General features: G+C 38.2%; 1 protein-coding gene across 4 annotated transcripts in view; it reads right to left on the bottom strand.

Annotated features, from left to right (window-relative positions):
* plppr4a (phospholipid phosphatase related 4a) overlaps nt 1-18829 on the bottom strand; it is an 80334-nt gene that overhangs the window by 25972 nt on the left and 35533 nt on the right. For all 4 annotated transcript variants that reach the window (XM_073062746.1, XM_073062745.1, XM_073062744.1 and 1 more), the window contains 2 exons: nt 13052-13237; nt 2603-2732 (listed from right to left, as the gene is read on the bottom strand). In XM_073062746.1, coding sequence (XP_072918847.1) covers nt 2603-2732; nt 13052-13237 — 316 coding nt within the window. The remainder of the gene's footprint in view (nt 1-2602; nt 2733-13051; nt 13238-18829) is intronic.

The raw sequence follows: 18829 nt of genomic DNA, 5'->3' as shown, positions 1-18829 counted from the left end.
GGAAGGGGTGGAGTCTTTCAGTAGGGAACAATACAAAGGTAGTAAACAGCATTTAAAGCCACCAATGTAATGTGCCCTAATAGGTAATGGACTCCTGTGATCACTTAATCTTAGCTCAAAAATTCACATTCATTAGATAATCAAAATTAACTGATATAAATTCAGATTATCACACCATAAATAGGTTTGTATTTGTTTCATTATTACCCACAGTACTGCTATGCTGCAAAGAATAAAATAATTAGGCATCTTTCATCTTTTTTTCTCCTAGCCCCCATAGAAAAATCGCTGTTGGAGAGGACAGGAAAGGACTGAGTTCAGGTCATCCATTATTGCTCTTCACTCTCATGCATAAAGAATCTCTAATCTACTGAGGTACGAAAGGCTGAATAATATTGGAAATGATACCTCAGCTGCATGTCCTGAAGGGGAAGACGATCAAGAGAAAGGATAGTATTGCAAACCCTTAAGATTTGATCAAGGGAATTGATTAAAACTGAAAATCCAGAAAAGGGTGAAAAGCAAATTTGTTTTCAATGCTTCCAATAAGCAGACGAGGCTTACAAGGTTTGCTGTAACTGGGATAGAGTTAACGTTTGTTGACAATTCCAGTGAAGCAGAGAAATGGATGCTAATTTCCAGTGAAGCGCAGTAATGATAAATGCTAATGGAAGAACCATGTTGATTTCTGCTTTTAAGAGCGTCGTTATGCAAATTTAAGCATTATATCTGAAAATGTGAGTGCACATACACACACACACACATGGACTTGATAAGCATAAGTGAAAACTAGTTACATTCATTCCATGGTGCACAGTGCATTCAAGATACTTGAAGAGTCTTTGGCAAGGCAACTAAAGGCAATGGAAACTATAACCATTTATTGATCTTTCAAGAGATCTAGCCCAATGTGCTAACCCCTGTCCAAAGAGCCCTCCAGAAATTCTGGCATTAACTCTGCTGCACACATAACCTGAGCGACAAAGGAGAAATTTCTCATTCGCATTTCCAATCTTTTCTTATAATGCTGATATAGGCACATGCCCTTTGATAAAATCTAATCAATATTCTTTTCAATGTATTCTTATTGTAATAGTAGTATATAATTTAGAGTTTGTATGTGCATATTGCTATTTTGACAGAACAGGGGCATTTTTGCACATTTTTCAGATTTAAATACATAATAGTCAGCCCAAAAGATTTTTAACTTGGAACACTTTTCACATGGTCTACAAGAATTCACAAGGCTGTAGTTAGGCAGCAAGCACTGTATTCTTGCAAAAGTATCTGCCGAGGGGTACAGTAAAAGTGTACCAAATGTATAAATGATGGAGCAAGAAAAGTCATCAACAGGAATATGGGGTGAAACCTGCAGAATGTGGGACATGCACAGTGTGACTGTGTTGGATAGGTCAAAGGAGGGAGCCTAAGAATTTGTGAGTGGGCCATCATGTCACCAAATGATGGTTATTGCCTGCTGGATTTATGTAAATGAAGGCTGGCCCTCAGAATGGGCCACACTACCAAACGGCCTGCTGGCAAAGTCCTCTGTGTGGCTCCTCAATGGACTATCTGGCTTAGACTGAAAAGTAAAAGATGAATCAAATTGTATTAAACTAACTTATCAGGAGATAGCAGCTATCTCTTAATGTCATATAAATCTGTGGTTGTAGATTACTTTGAAAATATAGCTGCCAAGAATTAGATTTCACCCACTCTATGTGCATGAAATATGCACTGCTAAAACCTAGTCAAATCCTATGCAAATATTCAACAAGTTGGAGAAAAGTATGTTAGAATTGTGCTGATGTTGGCATTCTGGTTGTTAAAAGTATGTTAGGATTCCCACATCTGCAGAACCTATTGTGTTTAGACTTGTGAAAAGGTAGTCTGCACTCAGAAATGTATTCTATGATGGGACCTGTACAGTTTCCATCTGAAACCACTTGAAGTGGGATCACTAAGAGGGCATGTAGCTCTGATGAGAATGTACAAACGTTTGTAGAAAAAAACTCCAAAAATGAAGGGGCAACTTGTGATGCTTCCATTACCTCAGCAACGAAAATGGATGCCAGCAGATGCCGTGTGCAAGACATTGATATCAAAACACAAACCTTTAACTATTGATCCTGTCCCTAGATATTTTGCTAGTATTCAAGCAGAAGACATCAGCTGCATGCTCTTGACAGGAATGCAGTAAATCTGTAAGTGCACAATTCATAGCATCAAAGTGAACTAAAATAGATACCAGAAAATGTCATGTGCAGCAAAGTGCATCACACGCATATTTGCTCAGACCATAATCCACTCATGTATAATCTCACCCAGAGTTGATAATTTGGTTTGTGCACAATTCACACATGAAACAGAGGTGCAGATGAATCTAATTTCTCAGCTAGTGCATCTAATTGCTAGCCAAATCCAAATATGTTTGAATATATAGAGGATCCTTCGCTGCATTGAATCAATTGGTGAACACAAAGCCTATCAACCTTTTTTGTTGGCAGCAAAAGAAATGCAAACAGAACTCTATATCATAGATGATCTTTAGATTATTCAGTGATACTTGAACCTAAATGCCATAACCAGTGTTTGAACCCACCAACAAATCTGACGGCACGTCGGAGGAATGAGTTGAAGTTACAGCCTCCAGCGTTGATGTTCGCCTCGGTTACTATTCCATTTCTTCTTTTTGTCAGACAACAGTAAAGAATACCTTCACCTACCATAATCTGCAATGACAAGGATCGTTAGATGTATTATGCAAGTCATCAGATTGCAAACTTCAATTGAAAATCCTTGAGAAACGTTCCCTATAAATTCTCAAAACAATGTTTCAAGAGTTTACTCAACTTCAGTTTCATTTTTCTTTTCCTTGGTTCTTCTCAAAAAATTGGTTAGCTTAGAAAATCTCATCAGGCAACCATGTCAGACAGTGTTGACCAACCACTCAACTCCAGAAAGTGCTTGTTCATGAACTTGCCGATGTATGCATTTACACTGATGTTTCTGATTCAATGTGAATACCACATCTAATTGTTCACTCTTTAGTTCAGAAGGTTTCTTCCTTGAGTTGGGATATAGTTGTTCTGTGGGAAAACTTACTGACCACTAAGAAATGGGAATTCATGACAGGTTAATCGTACATCTGACTTTTCCCTTGTTATTTTTTTACCAAAGATGTTTAGAGAAAAGCCAAGTGCACAGAATTAGACCACAAAGTAGTCATGATCTTACTGAATGACAAAATGGGCTGAGGAGATGAAAGGTCTACTCTTCTTCCCAATTCCCCAGCACTGCTACAAGGTTAAAACTTGATTTTAATTGAAATTTCAGTCTACAGTTTTATCATTCAGCTTGCTATCTGTTACCTTAAAAGTACACGTCTTTTCAATTATATGCAAGCATGAAAACTGAAAAGTAGACAATCAATTCCTTTCTTAAAAGAGGAGAATCTACACGTATAAATGACTTATCATTAACATCTGTTGCATCTGGGCCTCTGATTTAACTTTGACTAGGCTTCTTTCCATCAAAATAGTGTAGACAAATCCAAAGCTTTCAAGTTTAGTATTATCACCAGCATTTTCTATATTTTTTATTTCAGGTTGTCAGCTACCATAGTAATCTGTTTTAGCAGGCGGAGATACCATTTGCTGATTGCTTCTGGTCTCTGTTTCTACATTGAAGATCCTGATTGGACATTCGTATCTCTAGAAAATCCAGGAGAATTTTGCAGAATGTTATGTTGTAAGAATTGCCAGTGGTTAATTAAGGTGCACATCATAATAGAGGAAATAATGTGAGTTGTAGAAGGAAGGAGCAGTGGGGAGAGAAAAAAATAATTTATGATTGATGGATAAAGGTACCTTCATAGTCACTCCTTGGGGCAACACAAATAATTCATGTGTGGTATAAACATTAAGATTGATTTTATAATGCTGTCCTTGCCTGTTACATACCCTGTCACCAGCAGATTTTCATACACAATGCTGTTTAACGTTTCTTTTCAAAGCACCCAACAATATCAGAAGACATGTCTCAAGATATAGCAGAGAGTTCCAGTATCCCCTAACTTGATCCCCATATCCACTAAGCTCATTCATATCTCAAGGAAGAAGTCAATCCATTTGAAGTTCTCGAACTCCGTGCTAGTATGCAAGCATTTTAGGTTATTATTCCTAGGATCAGATGCAGATATGTCAGTGTATTTAGTTCAAAAAGCAATGCAAGGTTCCCCTCTCATACTACAAGTGTGGACATGTTTACAGCCTAAAACCACTGGTAGTTTTGACTACTTGATATGCTCCCCATGCTTATTTTGACATTAGCTGCATGGAGTCAGACTGACAGATGATAGCACTGAATGCATTGCCTTTGAACTCTTCATGCAGAGGTCACTTCCTCAAACTTTGAAGAAACTCAAATGGAATTAGTGCACTTCAGCATAAAATGGACTAATTAGTGCTTAGTATGAACCAAACAGCAGAATTTAGTATCATAGTTACTATAATCTTATCAATAGAAGAATGTAATGTGAGGAACATATGAAAAAAGAGACCTAGATAGCTTATTTACAGTTAAAATTCCTGAGGTGGCTGACTGCACAGGGTTGACTGACTGCCTTTGTAAGAAATGTTATGACTTACAATGCATGAATCTACTCACCATGTAACTTAAATACTTATAAGGACAATGACACTTATATATTGGAACTTCACTCAAGTAAATGGCATCTCTTAAGTTTTCAATAGAAATCATCTAAAACTTATCATTTGTGTTTTACATTTGAGGCACTGCAGAAATAACTCTGCTTTAGCTTTAGATCCTAACTCTGGTTGGCTTAGTGCCAATTTAATATTTCTGATGTTCTTGCATTGAGAGTATTAACTAAAGTTAATAAAAGAGGAATGTAGCTCACAAAGATAAAGAAAAATGGTGCAGGAATTCTAATGCTAATGACAATGCATTATAAAAAAAATCTGAGTGCTGATCAGGCAGATGCAAGGAAATTGTTGGCTATGACATCAAATGGCTGGTTTTGAAGTTGTTTGTGTGAAAATTGTACTGAGCAGATAAAGCCAGTGAGTGCTCTGGGCTGAGACACAGGAACAGGTTGCACCTGGGTTATGAAGCCAGCCTCTGCACTTTGTAAAGGGTCAGAGCCTACCTAGATAGCTTCGACTTCGCTGGTGATCACTTCTGCAGATGTCATCAGGCCAAAATACCCACACACCACTACTCCCTCCTAATGAATGCAAAACTGTTGCCTAATTTGGAATAAGTTTTGGAACTATAAAACAGCACTAATGGTTGGGAAGAGATTATAAATATATGTGTATATGTATGAAATATAGGGACAGAGGTGTACTGTTGTGACAGAGCAAAGATTAATTTACTGTATTATTGATGAATTAATAAAGCAGGAGAAAGGGTAAGAATTTTCATATTAGTGAAGCCCAATTATACAGGGAAATGAATAATTAACACTGTTTGTGTTAATTTGAATTTGTGGATTATTATTTTATTGCATGGACAGAGCAGATAAATTAAGATCCGGCAAGAGTCTGATTGAAATGGAAGTAAGAACCTTCAACTAATTTGTGCAAGAAGCTTGTCATCTATCCTTTTGCATTTCCCTCTGCAATCTGGCTAGGAAATGCGAAAAGCCCAGAGGATAATCATTTCTGCCATGATATGGAATTTCCCCTAGATCTGCACCATTTGTGCAGTCAAAATTACACCAAGTGTGGGCCATTAGAATATTCTCTCCATGAAGCCAATGGAGTATCAATTACACTGCAAATATATGGATTCTGTTTGCTATTAAAATTACTGGTATTTTCTACAACATTACTCAAAGTCCATCCTAGTTTTAATAATATCTGGATATTTAAAATTATTTATTAATTATTTAAGGTCAAAACTAGTTTTAATTTGTTAGGAATTGATGCAAATTCTGTCCAAAATGTTCGGCACAAATGACATACATTCTGAGGTATAAAATAACTTATGTAATGATTCACAGACTCAACTATAGACTTAAATAAAATCTAGAGATCACAGGATGAAATGATAATGAAATAGAAAACAAATAGAAGTGAAAGTGTTATGAGTACAGGAGATATAGATGTCACTTACAATGCTAGCTCGTAATGATCAACTCCATGTAATCATCACATTTTTGGGTCTTAAATAATACACTCCCGTACCCAAAAAGGTGAACACTGGGTGTATGTTTATGGTCTTCTGTTGCCTCAAGGTTCGATGTGCTTTGTGTTCAGAGACTCTCTTCCGCACACCCAGAGTTGCAACATGTGGTTATTTGAATTGGTTATTCTCCTCTGACCTCTCTCATTAACAAAGTATTTTTGTCCACAGAACTGCCATTTGCTGGATTTTTTTAGTGCCAATTTAATATTTCTGAAGTTCTTGCATTGGGAGTTTTAACTAAAGTTAATAAAAGAGGAATGTAGCTCAGCAACGGACATGCATTTTTAGTGTATAATACTTTAATTTTTGTGCTTGTGTAAGATTTTCAGAGGTTCAACATAGGAAAATCACAATTATGAAATAATAGGTTTCAAATTGTATAGCTGCAGGAAAAGTCTTCAAGCTTGCTTTCATTTGGGAGGCCTGCACCATTTTTGTATGAGGATCACTGGATGGTGCCAATGTGGAACAAGTGTAGAGAATTGCATATCACAGGTGCAAGAAAGTGAATTGGGGATTGGTGACAAAATAGGGGAGCAGGAGCACAGAAGCTTAATGGGTGATGGAGGCATAGTTATCTATAATTCAGAGAGAATCTGGTGGGACAATGCACAGAAATGTGATAAGGATGGTTGGTGTTGGTGTGATTTAGGTACTGTATCATTCATTGGAGAGGCTAAAAGGTAACTGCGGGGTTGAGCAGAGGGGCGGATGGAAATAATGAGTTCATGGAACAGGCTGTGGAGGGAGGGCAACAGAGGATTGTCAGCAACTGGAGGCAAAGCAAGAAGAGTGACTGCAAACACTGAGACAGCCACTTACAGGGAGATGTCGCTGACAGATGATGGACTCCTCAGGCTCTCTGTTTGTGGGCTATCGTGTAGAGAATGAGTGACATGTCTTGTGTGCTGCTTCATGTTGCTGTCCTGCATGGCGTCCTCCGTATGTCACAGGCTTGGAGGACCGTATCTTGTTGTCAGGAAGTGTGCTGCTGTTGTTCCTTTGCTATTGTAAAGGCTTGTGTTTTCTTTGATAAAATTAATAGTGTGGCAACAACAATGTTGTGCTTTGTGATACTGCTTTTAGACCATATATCTTCTGATTGCCCATTGAAAAATGACAAATCAATTTCTGTTATTATGTTATTATAAAAAATTAATTCTGCTTACATTAGCAATCATTAAAGCTATCAAAATCCTTAGCATTCAAATGTATCAAAAAGGCTTCAGTTCATTTTCATTTGTAAAGAAACAACCATTTTAAATTAGTTCTAACAGCCTGCAGTAACTTTGTCTACAGTGATTTTGCTGGGAAGTAAAATATTACTCTTCCAAGCTGTGAATTTAATTTCCTTTCCAACCCAATATAATTCAGTCTGTGACCATGTAAACAACCCTAATTTCCACTAAATTAAATTCAATGGACTGCTTCAAGTGCTCAGTTGTATATCTGATGTAAAGAGCGTGGAAAATTTTAACTTCTCAAAATCCATCATTGTAATCAGATCTCTTTGGCACTTGATATATTAAGACGCAGCCCATAAGCATAACTTCTGTGATTTGGATTTGTAAAAATCTATGATAGAATCTTTCTTTCTTTGTAGTATCTTTCTGGAGGTATCTGTTGGTTGCTTGGTTCTCTTCTGTATGCCCATCAACCTCTCCCTGATTCTCTTCTCACTTTGTCTCACGGATTCTCTTCTCACCTTTAGACTTTTATTAGGTTTGTATGGATGGTTTTGAGGGCAGATACGGGAGCTAGGGGTCAGGTTAGGGTTTAGGAACAGAAATGTTAGGGAATTAGAGGACATTTTGGAATCTAAGCCACTGTTCTATGTTCAAAGGCAAGTGGTGAGGGAGTGGCTGGGTGTTGGGCTGCAGACCAAGGATAATATTTGAGGTTCCATCTTTGGTGAGACGGGAGTTCAATACTTGAATTTCGGGGTGCCATCAATGGTGAGTCTAGCATTCAAGGCCTGGAGTTCTGATCCTCATTGATCATCGTCTGTAAGTCCTGTGTTGATACTGAAGATGAAAGCTCAAAGGTCAATCCAAAGTCTGGATTGAAGGTCGATCGGAAATCCAGAGGTCGAGACTCGACGGCCAGAGACTGGGTGTGTGAACCTCTGAGTCTGCGGGGGAAGTCAGGACCTAATGTCAGTGAGTCCACAAATCATTTGGAGGCTGTAGGCTGAAGAAGTGAGCCTGTCCTGGGGTCTGTACGTGGGTGGGTGGGTGAGAGGGAGGGAGGAAGGAACGGGCCTTGTTTCACTATTGTTGATTTGCTGCTTTGTATTTTCTATTGTGTTGTATTCTGTATGGTTCTGCCAAGCTTTGTGGGCATGCTATGTTAGTAGAGGAATGTGTGGCGCTACTTGCAGGCTTCCTGCAGCACATCCTTGAGTGTGTTGGTTGTTAATGCAAATGACATATTTCACTGTATGTATCAACGTACATATGATAAATAAATCTAAATCTGGATCCATAGCTCTAGAAATTCATCTTTCCTCTGTTCAGGACCCACACCGCTGCCAATATCACAGCTATACACTGCAGGCTAACTAATGTTACTGCTATGTACCCAAAAGTCTCCTTGTGCATACTGAAGCCCAAAGTACAATTTTCATAAGTGTCCCAAACGTACACTGGGTTGCTGATCATTTTATTGACTTTCTGATCAAAGCAACTACAGATACAAATATTCCATACATGATCAACAATACCCGAAACATACATGGTAGAATTTCCAGCTATGTATTTCCAAAAAGGATATTTTCAGCTGGATCTTTGATATCAAACTTGCAGTCCCTAATATTAACCTCCTCACCTTATTTAAGAACATAAGAAGAACATAAGAAAATTTGATCAGGAGCAGGCCATTCATAGGTTTGCCCTGACATTCAATATGACCATGGTCTATTTGCCTCATATTTCATCTCCTATGCCAGTTCCCCATAGTCCTTCATTCCCTGGGTTTTCAAAATAATGACATAAAGTAGTTCAAATTCAGCTCATCCAAGGAACTTTCCTACAGTGCAAGTTAAAACAGCCAAGCTAAGATCCCACTTTCTACAAGGTCTCTGGGAATTCTGGAATTGGCAAGAAGCTATAAACTGGTAAATTCTCCTGGTCCACTTTATCAATGGACAGGAGAAAATTCCTTGAATTAGAATCAGGTTTAATATCATTGGCGTTTGTCATGAAATTTGTCATTTTGCAGCACCAGTGTATTGCAATACATAATAATAAAAAACTATAAATTACAATATGAAATATATTTGAAAATTAAGTAAATTGTGCGAAAACTGAGGTAGTGTCCAAAGGTTCAGTGTCCATTCAGAAATCAGATGGCAGAGGGGAAGAAACTGTTCCTGAAACATTGAGTGTGTGTCTTCAGGCTTTTGTATCTCCTCCTTGATGGTAGCAGTGAGAAGGGAGCATGTCCTGGGTGATGGGGGTCTTTAATGATAGATGCCGCTTTTTTGAGGCATCATGCTTTGAAGGTCTCCTCAACGCTGGGGAGGGTAGAGTCCATTATGGAGCTGGCTGAGTTTACAACTTTCTGCTGCTTTTCTGATCCTGTGCAGTGGCCCCTCCATACAACTTCTCCATGGTACACCCAAGAAATTTGCATAAGTCTTTGGTGACATACCAAATTTCCTCAAACTCTTAATGAAATATAGCCGCTGGTATACCTTCTTTGCCTTCTTTGTAATTCTATCATTATTTTGGACCCTGGATAGATCCTCAGGGATGTTGGCGCCCAGGAATTTGAAACTGCTCACTCTTTCCATTTCTGATCCCTCAATCAGGACTGGTGTGTATTCTTTTGACTTCACCTTCCATGATCAGTTCCTTGGTATTACTGATATTGAGTGCAAGGTTGTTGTTGTGATAAACACTCAGCTATCTCTCTCTTGTACACCTCTGCATCACCACCTGAAACTCTGCCAACGATAATTGTCTCATCTTCGTTTATAGATGACATTTGAGCTGTGCCGAGCCACAGAGTGGTGGGTGTAGAGAGTAGAGTAGTGGGTGAAGCATGCATCCTTGATTGTCAGTGAGGAGGTGATGTTATTTCCAATTTGTATGGACTGTGGTCTCCCAGTGAGGAAGTCAAGGATCAGTTGCAGAGCGAGGTACAGAGATACAACTTTTGGAGCTTCAAGTGTATGATTGTGTGGAACACTGAGCAGTAGTCAATAACGGCAGCCTGACATAAGTATTACTATTGTTCAAGTGATTCAAGGCTGAGTGGACAGCCAGTGAGATTGAATCCACTGTAGACTCACTGTGGCAATAGGCAATAGGCAAGTTGCAGTGGGTCTAGGACCATGCTTGGGCAGGATTTGATTCTAGCCATGACCAGCCTCTCAAATCACTTTGCCACAGTAGGTGTGAGTGCCACTGGGAAATAGTCTTTGAGTCAACTCACCTGCATTTCTTGGGTACTGATACAATTCTTGCCCTTTTGGGAATCTCTGACTGCAGCAGTGAGAGATTGAAGATGTCGTTGAACATTCCAGCCAGCTGGTCGACTCAGATTTTCAATGCCCTACCAGGTCCACCATCAGGGCCTGACAGTTTGCAAGGGCTCACCCTCTTGAAAGATGTACTGATGTTGGTCTCCAAGACAGAGAACTCAAGATCACCAGATGCTGCAGGAATCTGAGCAGGTGTAGTTTTATTCCATGATTTGTGGATGAGATTTTTGGGGGAGAAATTGGACATAAATCAGACTGCTACAGTCTTTGGTTTCAATTGTCTCTCTAATTGAGTAATGTTTTCCCTAGCTAATATGTGAAATGAAAAAAGAACAATCCCAATTTATCAAGTATTTTCATCTTCTTCTAAGGCAGACATTCTTTTAAGTTGTGGATTCAAGCACAATGTGGGAACAGACTAAAATGAGCTCTTCTCTTCTTGTAACTTTTCTAAACCTGACAACCAGGTGTTTGCTGGTGATATTTAGATCTGAATTGAATGCATTACTTCCCTCAATATGCAGTTTGGTTGCTGGGAAAACTGCCTCTGCTAACCTGGAGCAGCTGAGCTAATGGACCCAATATAAAACCAACAATGAAGCATGCCAGACTCATAAACGAGAAAATCTCAACAGTGGTTATTAATTTTTCAATGAAGATAAAAGGACAATCAAATGTAGATCCCAATAGCCTTTTGCACCAATAAAGAAATTTTAAAATATGGATCAGTATAGGAAGTCAAAGCTCTAGACTCAAAGAAATGAATGTGGAAAACCTAGTCATCAGTAATTCTGCTAAGACAGAGACACCTTATGGAATTGTGTATCTTGCACACTAAGGAATTGTTATATAAGATACGGAAAGCCATTTCTGGAAGAATGAGGTAAAACTGAACATCTCAGGATTTAATGATGATGCTTTATAAGACACTGGTCAGACTACACTTGAGTACTGTAAGCAGTTTGGGGCCCTTTATTTAAGAAAGGATGTGCTGGCCTTGGAGAGGTTCCAGAGGAGGTTCACAAAAATAATCCCAGGAAGTAAAGAGTTTATCTATCAGGAGCATTAGATGACCCTGGGCCTGTACTCTATGGAGTTTAGAAGAATGAGGGAGGAATCTTATTGAAACCTACCGAATATAAGACCCTAGATAGAGTGGATATGGAGAGGATGTCTCCTATAGATGGAGAATTCTAGAGCCAGAGGGCACAGCCTCAGTATAGAAGGATGTCCCTTTAGACCAAGAGTTCCCATACTTTTTATGCCATGGATCTCTAACATTAACTGAGGGATCCATGCATCCCAGGTTAGGGACCCCTGCTTTAAACAGAGATGAGGAGGAATTTCTTTAGCCAAAGTGTGATGAATCTGTTGAATTCATTACCACAGATGGCTGAGGAGGCCAAGTCAATGGGTATATTTAAAGTGGAGGTTGATAGCTTCTTGATTAGTAAAGGCGTCAATGGTTATGGGGAGAAGGCAGGAGAATGGGATTGAGAGGGATAATAAATCAGCCATAGTTCAATGGTAGAGCAGGCACAATGGGCCGAATGACCTGATTCTGTTCCTAAATCTTATGGTTTTATGAAAAACACTGTTCTCTGTAATTCTGGTATGACAAAGACACTGTAGGAATTGTTTTTGTGTTATTTAATATTTCAATAATATTTGAGTAATATTGTAAATAAAATATATTGTTTGATTAGGCATTCTTTGTTTGTTTACATAATTCATTACAGGTTATATGTAAAAGTATGTGAATGGCATATGTTATCATGCCAGCACATCAGAAGTGCTCCCCTCACTTAAAGTAAAAACAAATCTAAGCACACACATCTCCCAGCTCCACGTTTTATTTCAATTAGTTTTATCTTTTGGAGTTACAAAACATAGTGTATCCAGGCCAACAATGAATTCTTGTACGTGGATATGTAAAGCTGTTACTGGAAGAATCAGATGTAATTGCACATCCGATGCCACAAAAAAATTAATGCTCTGCCAGCAGCCCACCAACAGGATCTATTTATGTAACCAGTATACATCTTGTACAAGCCCACATTAACACCTGCATCTGAAGAAGGCATAGAAAAATAATGCTTCTACCAAACATTTAACATTATTTTAATTAAAAATTAACCTTTGAAATGCTCATGCCTGAAATCACTGCCTCACGTACAGCAAAACCAAAGGTCAACCTTATAGATTAACATGGAATTGAAAGCAATCTCAAAGACTATCTTAATGAACAATTAAATAGCAAGGGAATTGGAAAGAGCTCTAAAAAATTATCTTATATTAAATAGCATGTTCAAAATGAAGAATGTATTTCTTAAGAACTCATATCATACGAACCATGGCTGCAGGTCCAGCAAACGCCAAGCTAAGCAACATGAGAAAGGGGATGATTTCCTGAGAGGGTTCAATATACGGCATGCTGAGTGTCCTGTCATGACAGTTGAAGCCTGAGCGAACGGGTTTGAAGACATCTGTGAGCTCCAGGAAATATAGACTGACAATTGAGGAGGCCAGTATTGGCAGCTGAGAAAAGGAAATGAGAAGAGGTACCAAGTATATAAGCAAGCAACTTACTCTGGAAAACAAAACAAAGCGATTGAAATACTACAAGCTAAATATTTCACATTTCATTTGTTACGTATATTATTAAGTATTTAGTTACTTACCATCATCAGGACTCATCAGGGATAAAGGATTTAATAACTATATTATAATGTACCAAGACATAGTGTATAAGTACTAAGTTGTATTTTATATTAATAACTTAAGATGATCTTAGAATATGATAGACTACTCTGTATATTGAAATGTACTAATATATTTGAATGATTGTGATACACTTTAATAAATATAATTATCGAATATATGGGGGAAGCATCAAAAATAAGTGTGCTGCAATTCAAAACCACAGACTAGTATGATTTTTTTTTGTCAAACTCCTAATAACTTTCATGATCCATTGGATTCATTGTAGGAGTCGACCTTTTGATTTTTGTTTTACCAGCAATGATCATGCTAAGCAAGCCATGTCATTGTCAGTAAAATAATTACACTATGGAAAAGATGTAGCATAGATTTTCTCAAATAAATCTAGCAGAGGGAGGTCATAATTATTAAAACGTTGAGACCTTTTTGATGGAGAAGTCGGAAGAATTTTTTTCGACTCTCAGGATTATGGAGGTGGAACATTTTACAGGGCACGTGTTGAGTCACTGTCACACTTAATTTGCTGAAATATTTGAAAGTAAAGCATAGAGTGCATCAGAAGTCAGGTTAGTTCGTATATAATTGATAGGATGAGCTGATTGGCTAACTTGTGTGCATTGATTCTGTGAATCTGAAACTAAAAACAATTACTGATCGAGCATTAAAAGAGTGCTTTGTAGGCACATTTAGAAAATTCTATGCCAAATATTTTTATTAGTTAATCTGAGAATTTTTTTGATAATTTAAGCATCCTAGGATAATTTCAAAGTCCAGCAAAAAAGAATAAAATATGCAATGTTAATGCTTCAAGGTTTTTCAGTAGTTTTCCATTGAAAACAAATCTAACAAGCTAACAACAGTAGTTGTCAGGGAAGCTCCACATCAGTCACCAACAGCAATACTAAGCTCATTTATGGAACAACAGAACAATTGCATCCTTAATGAAGTCTTTTTCTTTGCCAACATCATGACCACCTACGTATTTCATTAACACCATAAGCAGGGAAGCTAAATTCAATCTGGTCATTTTAATTTCCCTCAGAGGAAGAGAGTCACATATTTTTCATATTGCCAATGCCCAGACAAGGTGTTATAAGCAAATTATTAGCCTTCAAAGAATGTGTTCTTATCAGTTTTACTCCTTGTATTTTGGAGACATGTTAATGAATCCTAAGTGAGGAACACACTGACAAGTTTTTTCTTCCCTCTCTCAGGTTTTTCAAGTAACAAAGGCAAAATACTTCCAGTTATTACAATGTTCAGGGATTTCACAGGCATTAAAACTTCCTTTTAATACATTTCTTCCCCTTTTCACCATTATCTTTGCATTTTTAATCTTGCTCCACCATAAACCTGGGGGTTATTCAGGAACTTACTGACTCTGGGGGAAGTACACGAACACATCCTAAATACTATGGGATGAATCTGTACATAGTTTTGCATTTTTCTAGACAGATCAAACAAGGCCAATGTTTCTCCTTTCCCAACCCCTTATGAATACACTGTCTTTAATTTTTTACCACTTTTGTAGGGAGGTTATTGACCTGAAATACCAACCTGAATATTTCTGTCTTTTCCGTTTATTTATCAGAACTTGAGACATAAAAAAGGCAACCAAATCTCCAATTATCTTCAATAGCTATCAGTCAATGCAGAGTATGTTAGCTTTGTTGTTCAACATTGAGGTTTCTCTCCTGTTATCCACAGTGAAATTAAGGCAAAGACCCACAGGAATTTTGGGAATAATGATGATGTATTTTTCCCTCACATAGTTGACAATGTAGTCTGTTATGCTAGATACAGTGAGAAAATCAAAAGGATGGGAATCACCAAGTAATTTAGAAATGTATTTTGCTCCTTTGCACAACAGCTATGCATAATTCTATCAGAGAACTGTCTCAGTTTTCTATCTCCTGTTCAGCCAGCAGCAAAATGGACATCGTTCACTCTGATAATCAAACCATAGCCTGCAGATAATAAAGACAAAACTGAGGACAGTAGCCAATTGAAAGGCATATTTACTTCTGCAGTGAGGATACCAAGTCAATAATACTGTCAAAGAAGATTGAATACAGTGCTGACCACCCATGCTTATTCTTTAAGGGTAAAAGGCATTTTCAGTTATAGATTTGCAGCTCTGAGTAATTGCATTTGGCTATACAGGTCCAAGGAAGTGATTGACTTAGCTTGAAAAGTGTGGGTATATCATATAATTAGAATGTATTTGTCAACATCAGTAATACTTGCGTTCTGCAAAGAAAATTCATCCAATCAGAAAATATTGCAGGTCGGTTTAGTGGAAAAAAATCAAATCAATGATCAAGGGTAACTTTATTCGGCATATACCTTCAAACGTACAGTGGATTCCAGTTAACTGGGACACATCAGGACCAGTACATTCTGGCCCAATTAGGTGGCTGCCCAAATTAGCAAAAGTTTCCTGGAAATAGTTAAGAAGGTACAAAAAAAAACCAAACTGAGCACAAAATATGCACACTCCCTGATGAAGATGGCAGAGTTGGTCATTGAAACGTCCATGTAATCAATATTTGTACCCGGCTGGAAGGCCAAGAAGAATTTATTTATCATACATGCTGGGAAAGCACTAGATTATTTTTCAAATATGTACAGTATTCAAATGAAATACAGAACAAATAAGAATACTACAAAAATACTACAGCACTATTAAGTTGTGCATTGGTTCCTAACAGTTCTCGACAAACATTATATGCTGCCATTTTCTTTTGATTGACTGTAAAAGAACAAAATTGCACAGACAGCTAGTGCAGATAATGAATGCCTTCATACAATGCTATCAACAATTCCATCCTCCAAATCTTCATGTTCATTGTAAAACTCAAGATGATCATCCATATTTCAAATTCTTCATAGTTCCTAATGTATTGAAGTAGTGAAATTGTTTCATTTTTCCTCCCATTCATTTCTGGCATCTTAAAGCTTGAATACTTGAAACCGCAGTGAGCAAAAGAGTTCTGAGTTCTCTTACTGCTTATTTATTGCCAACTATCAGTGACATGGTGGCCTAATTAAACAAATGGAATCTCGTCAATTTTGTCAATTAATTTTTGTTCTTTATTTGTCCCATATAAGCAGCTGTCCCAATTACCTAGAATCCACTCTGTTAGGATTTTGTTGTGGTATGTTAGTCAGGGCACGACATGCAACAAAACAACATTCAATAATGATAAAGAATTATATATAAAAAGATTTATATACAGTATAAATTAAAAAGCTGATAAGGTTAGAGGTTAAAGGATAAATATAGAGTAGAATGCACATAAATAAATACCAGCATGTTGTAAACAGCATTATGAAAAGTGATTAAAATGTATGCAGTGCAGATAAGTAAAATCAAGCTCCGACTGTTTGTTGCAGGAGGCTAGATTCAAATGTACTAAACGTACACAAGGCATGCTAACAAATGATATTTAAAACTGAGCGACAGAAAGAGGCCTCAGTCAGGCAGAAAGAATGGTGGGTTTAAGAACTATGTTAAAGGAGAAGGCGAGAGCTTTGGTGTGGGGTAATTAAGATCAGCACAGAAACAATGGCCCACAAGTGGAAGACAGCACATTACTTGCTATGCTTCATGGCATGGAAACGCTTCAGAGATAGTGCTGGGGTGTAGACTGGAGCAATGTTGGAGTTCAGGGGAAAGGTTCTGGAGTGTCGTAGCGAGAAATCCAAAAGGTTAAGGTTTTTTTCAAGAGGAGAACTATTTTTAATTCATTTTTGGAATTTGGGCATCATTAGCAAGCCTGGCCTTTATTACATTTTCTAAATCAGCCGTAACAAAGGGGTGGTGAGTGGCCTTCTTAAGCAACTTCAATTCTTGTATTTAGTGGTTTCCCCACAATGCGGCTGGGTAAGGAGTTTCAGGCTTTAGGCCCAGCGATAAAGAAGGGTCAACAAATGTCGACAGTGCTTCTCCCTATAGATGCTACCTGGCCTGCTGTGTTCCACCAGCATTTTGTGTGTGTTGTTGTTTGAATTTCCAGCATCTGCAGATTTCCTTGTGTTTGCTCAACAATATATTTCCTAGTTGTTATAATATGTGACTCAGAGAGGAACCTGTAGGTGCTGGTGCTCCCATTTACCTCTGCCTATGGCTTTTTTGGTCATGGAGGTTGGATTTGTGAGCTGCTGGCAGGACATCCCGGGTAAGCAATTGCACTGCATTTTGTAAATATCACACACTGCAGCACTGGTGGACCAACGGTGGAGAGAATAGAAGTGTAAACTGGTTGACTGGGTGACATTCAAGCAGACTACATTGTCCATGATGGAGTGAAGCTTCTTGTAAGTGGTTGGTGAATAAATCATGAATGAAAAGTGGAGAGTTTGAAGGAGCTAGATCATTCATCACATTGCCAAATTATGTGGAAAGGCCTTATGACATCAAAAAGTGAGTTACTCACTAAAGAATGCCCAGGCTCGGACTTCCTTTTATACAGTTGGTTCATTTGAGCATCTGGTCCATGCATTCCCACCCTGGGCTCCACAAACCCTTTGCTTGATGATATTGATCCATAGCATAAGATTGAGAACCTCTGCCAGGGTGATTGATAGTTGTGTATGAAGAAATGGCAATGTCAATGAGCATTAAAGTTAGATGTATCATTTATCAAGGAATTGCAAATAGAATTGAACATTGAGTAACCAACCATCAGCCAACATCCCCATTCCTCACGTTGTGATGGAAGGAATGTTGTTGATAAAGCAACTAAAGAGGTTTGGGCTTACGACACTACCTTAAGGAACTCTTACAGGGATGTCCTGGGGCCAGAATGATTGACTTCCATCAACCACAACCATTTCCTTCCTACAAGTTATAACTTCAACAACTTGACTGCTTTCCTGCTGATGTCCATTGGTTTCAGTTTCACTCTGGATAAAATACTTGATTAAATGTTGTCAAGGGTGGACAAGAGTTGTCACTGATATCAAGAGTAGACATTCTTATTTGGTCCTCCATGTATTCTACAATGCTACCACCGCAGGTCAGCCTGCTCTGCCAGTGACCCAAGAGGTCACCAAGGATTTTGATGAAGGAATCTAGCATTCTGTCCATTAGGTACCATCCAACAAGTATGGATATGCCAGGTTGCTGCCTGACTAGCCTATAGGACATCTTTATGAATTTAGGCACCAGCTCTCAAATGTTTGAGAGGAGGACTTGGGGGTTTAACTAAGGGCTGGCAATTTTGGCGTGTCACAATTTGGTGCTTTTGGTTAATAGGCACGGGTCATTCTCAAATTGCAGGTCTGCAAACAACATAGAATGCAATGCCAAAGCCTGCTTGTAGGAACTTAACTCAGATCCCAGTTGTTTAAGGATATAAGAAAGAAAAGCAGAATAGCCCATTCATTCTCCTGAGCATGCAATGT

Source organism: Hemitrygon akajei, chromosome 12 (genome assembly GCF_048418815.1).
Source record: "Hemitrygon akajei chromosome 12, sHemAka1.3, whole genome shotgun sequence".
Taxonomy (NCBI): Eukaryota; Metazoa; Chordata; class Chondrichthyes; order Myliobatiformes; family Dasyatidae; genus Hemitrygon; species Hemitrygon akajei.
The sequence above is the reverse complement of the archived record's forward strand: the minus strand, read 5'-3'. Positions and strand labels throughout refer to the sequence as shown.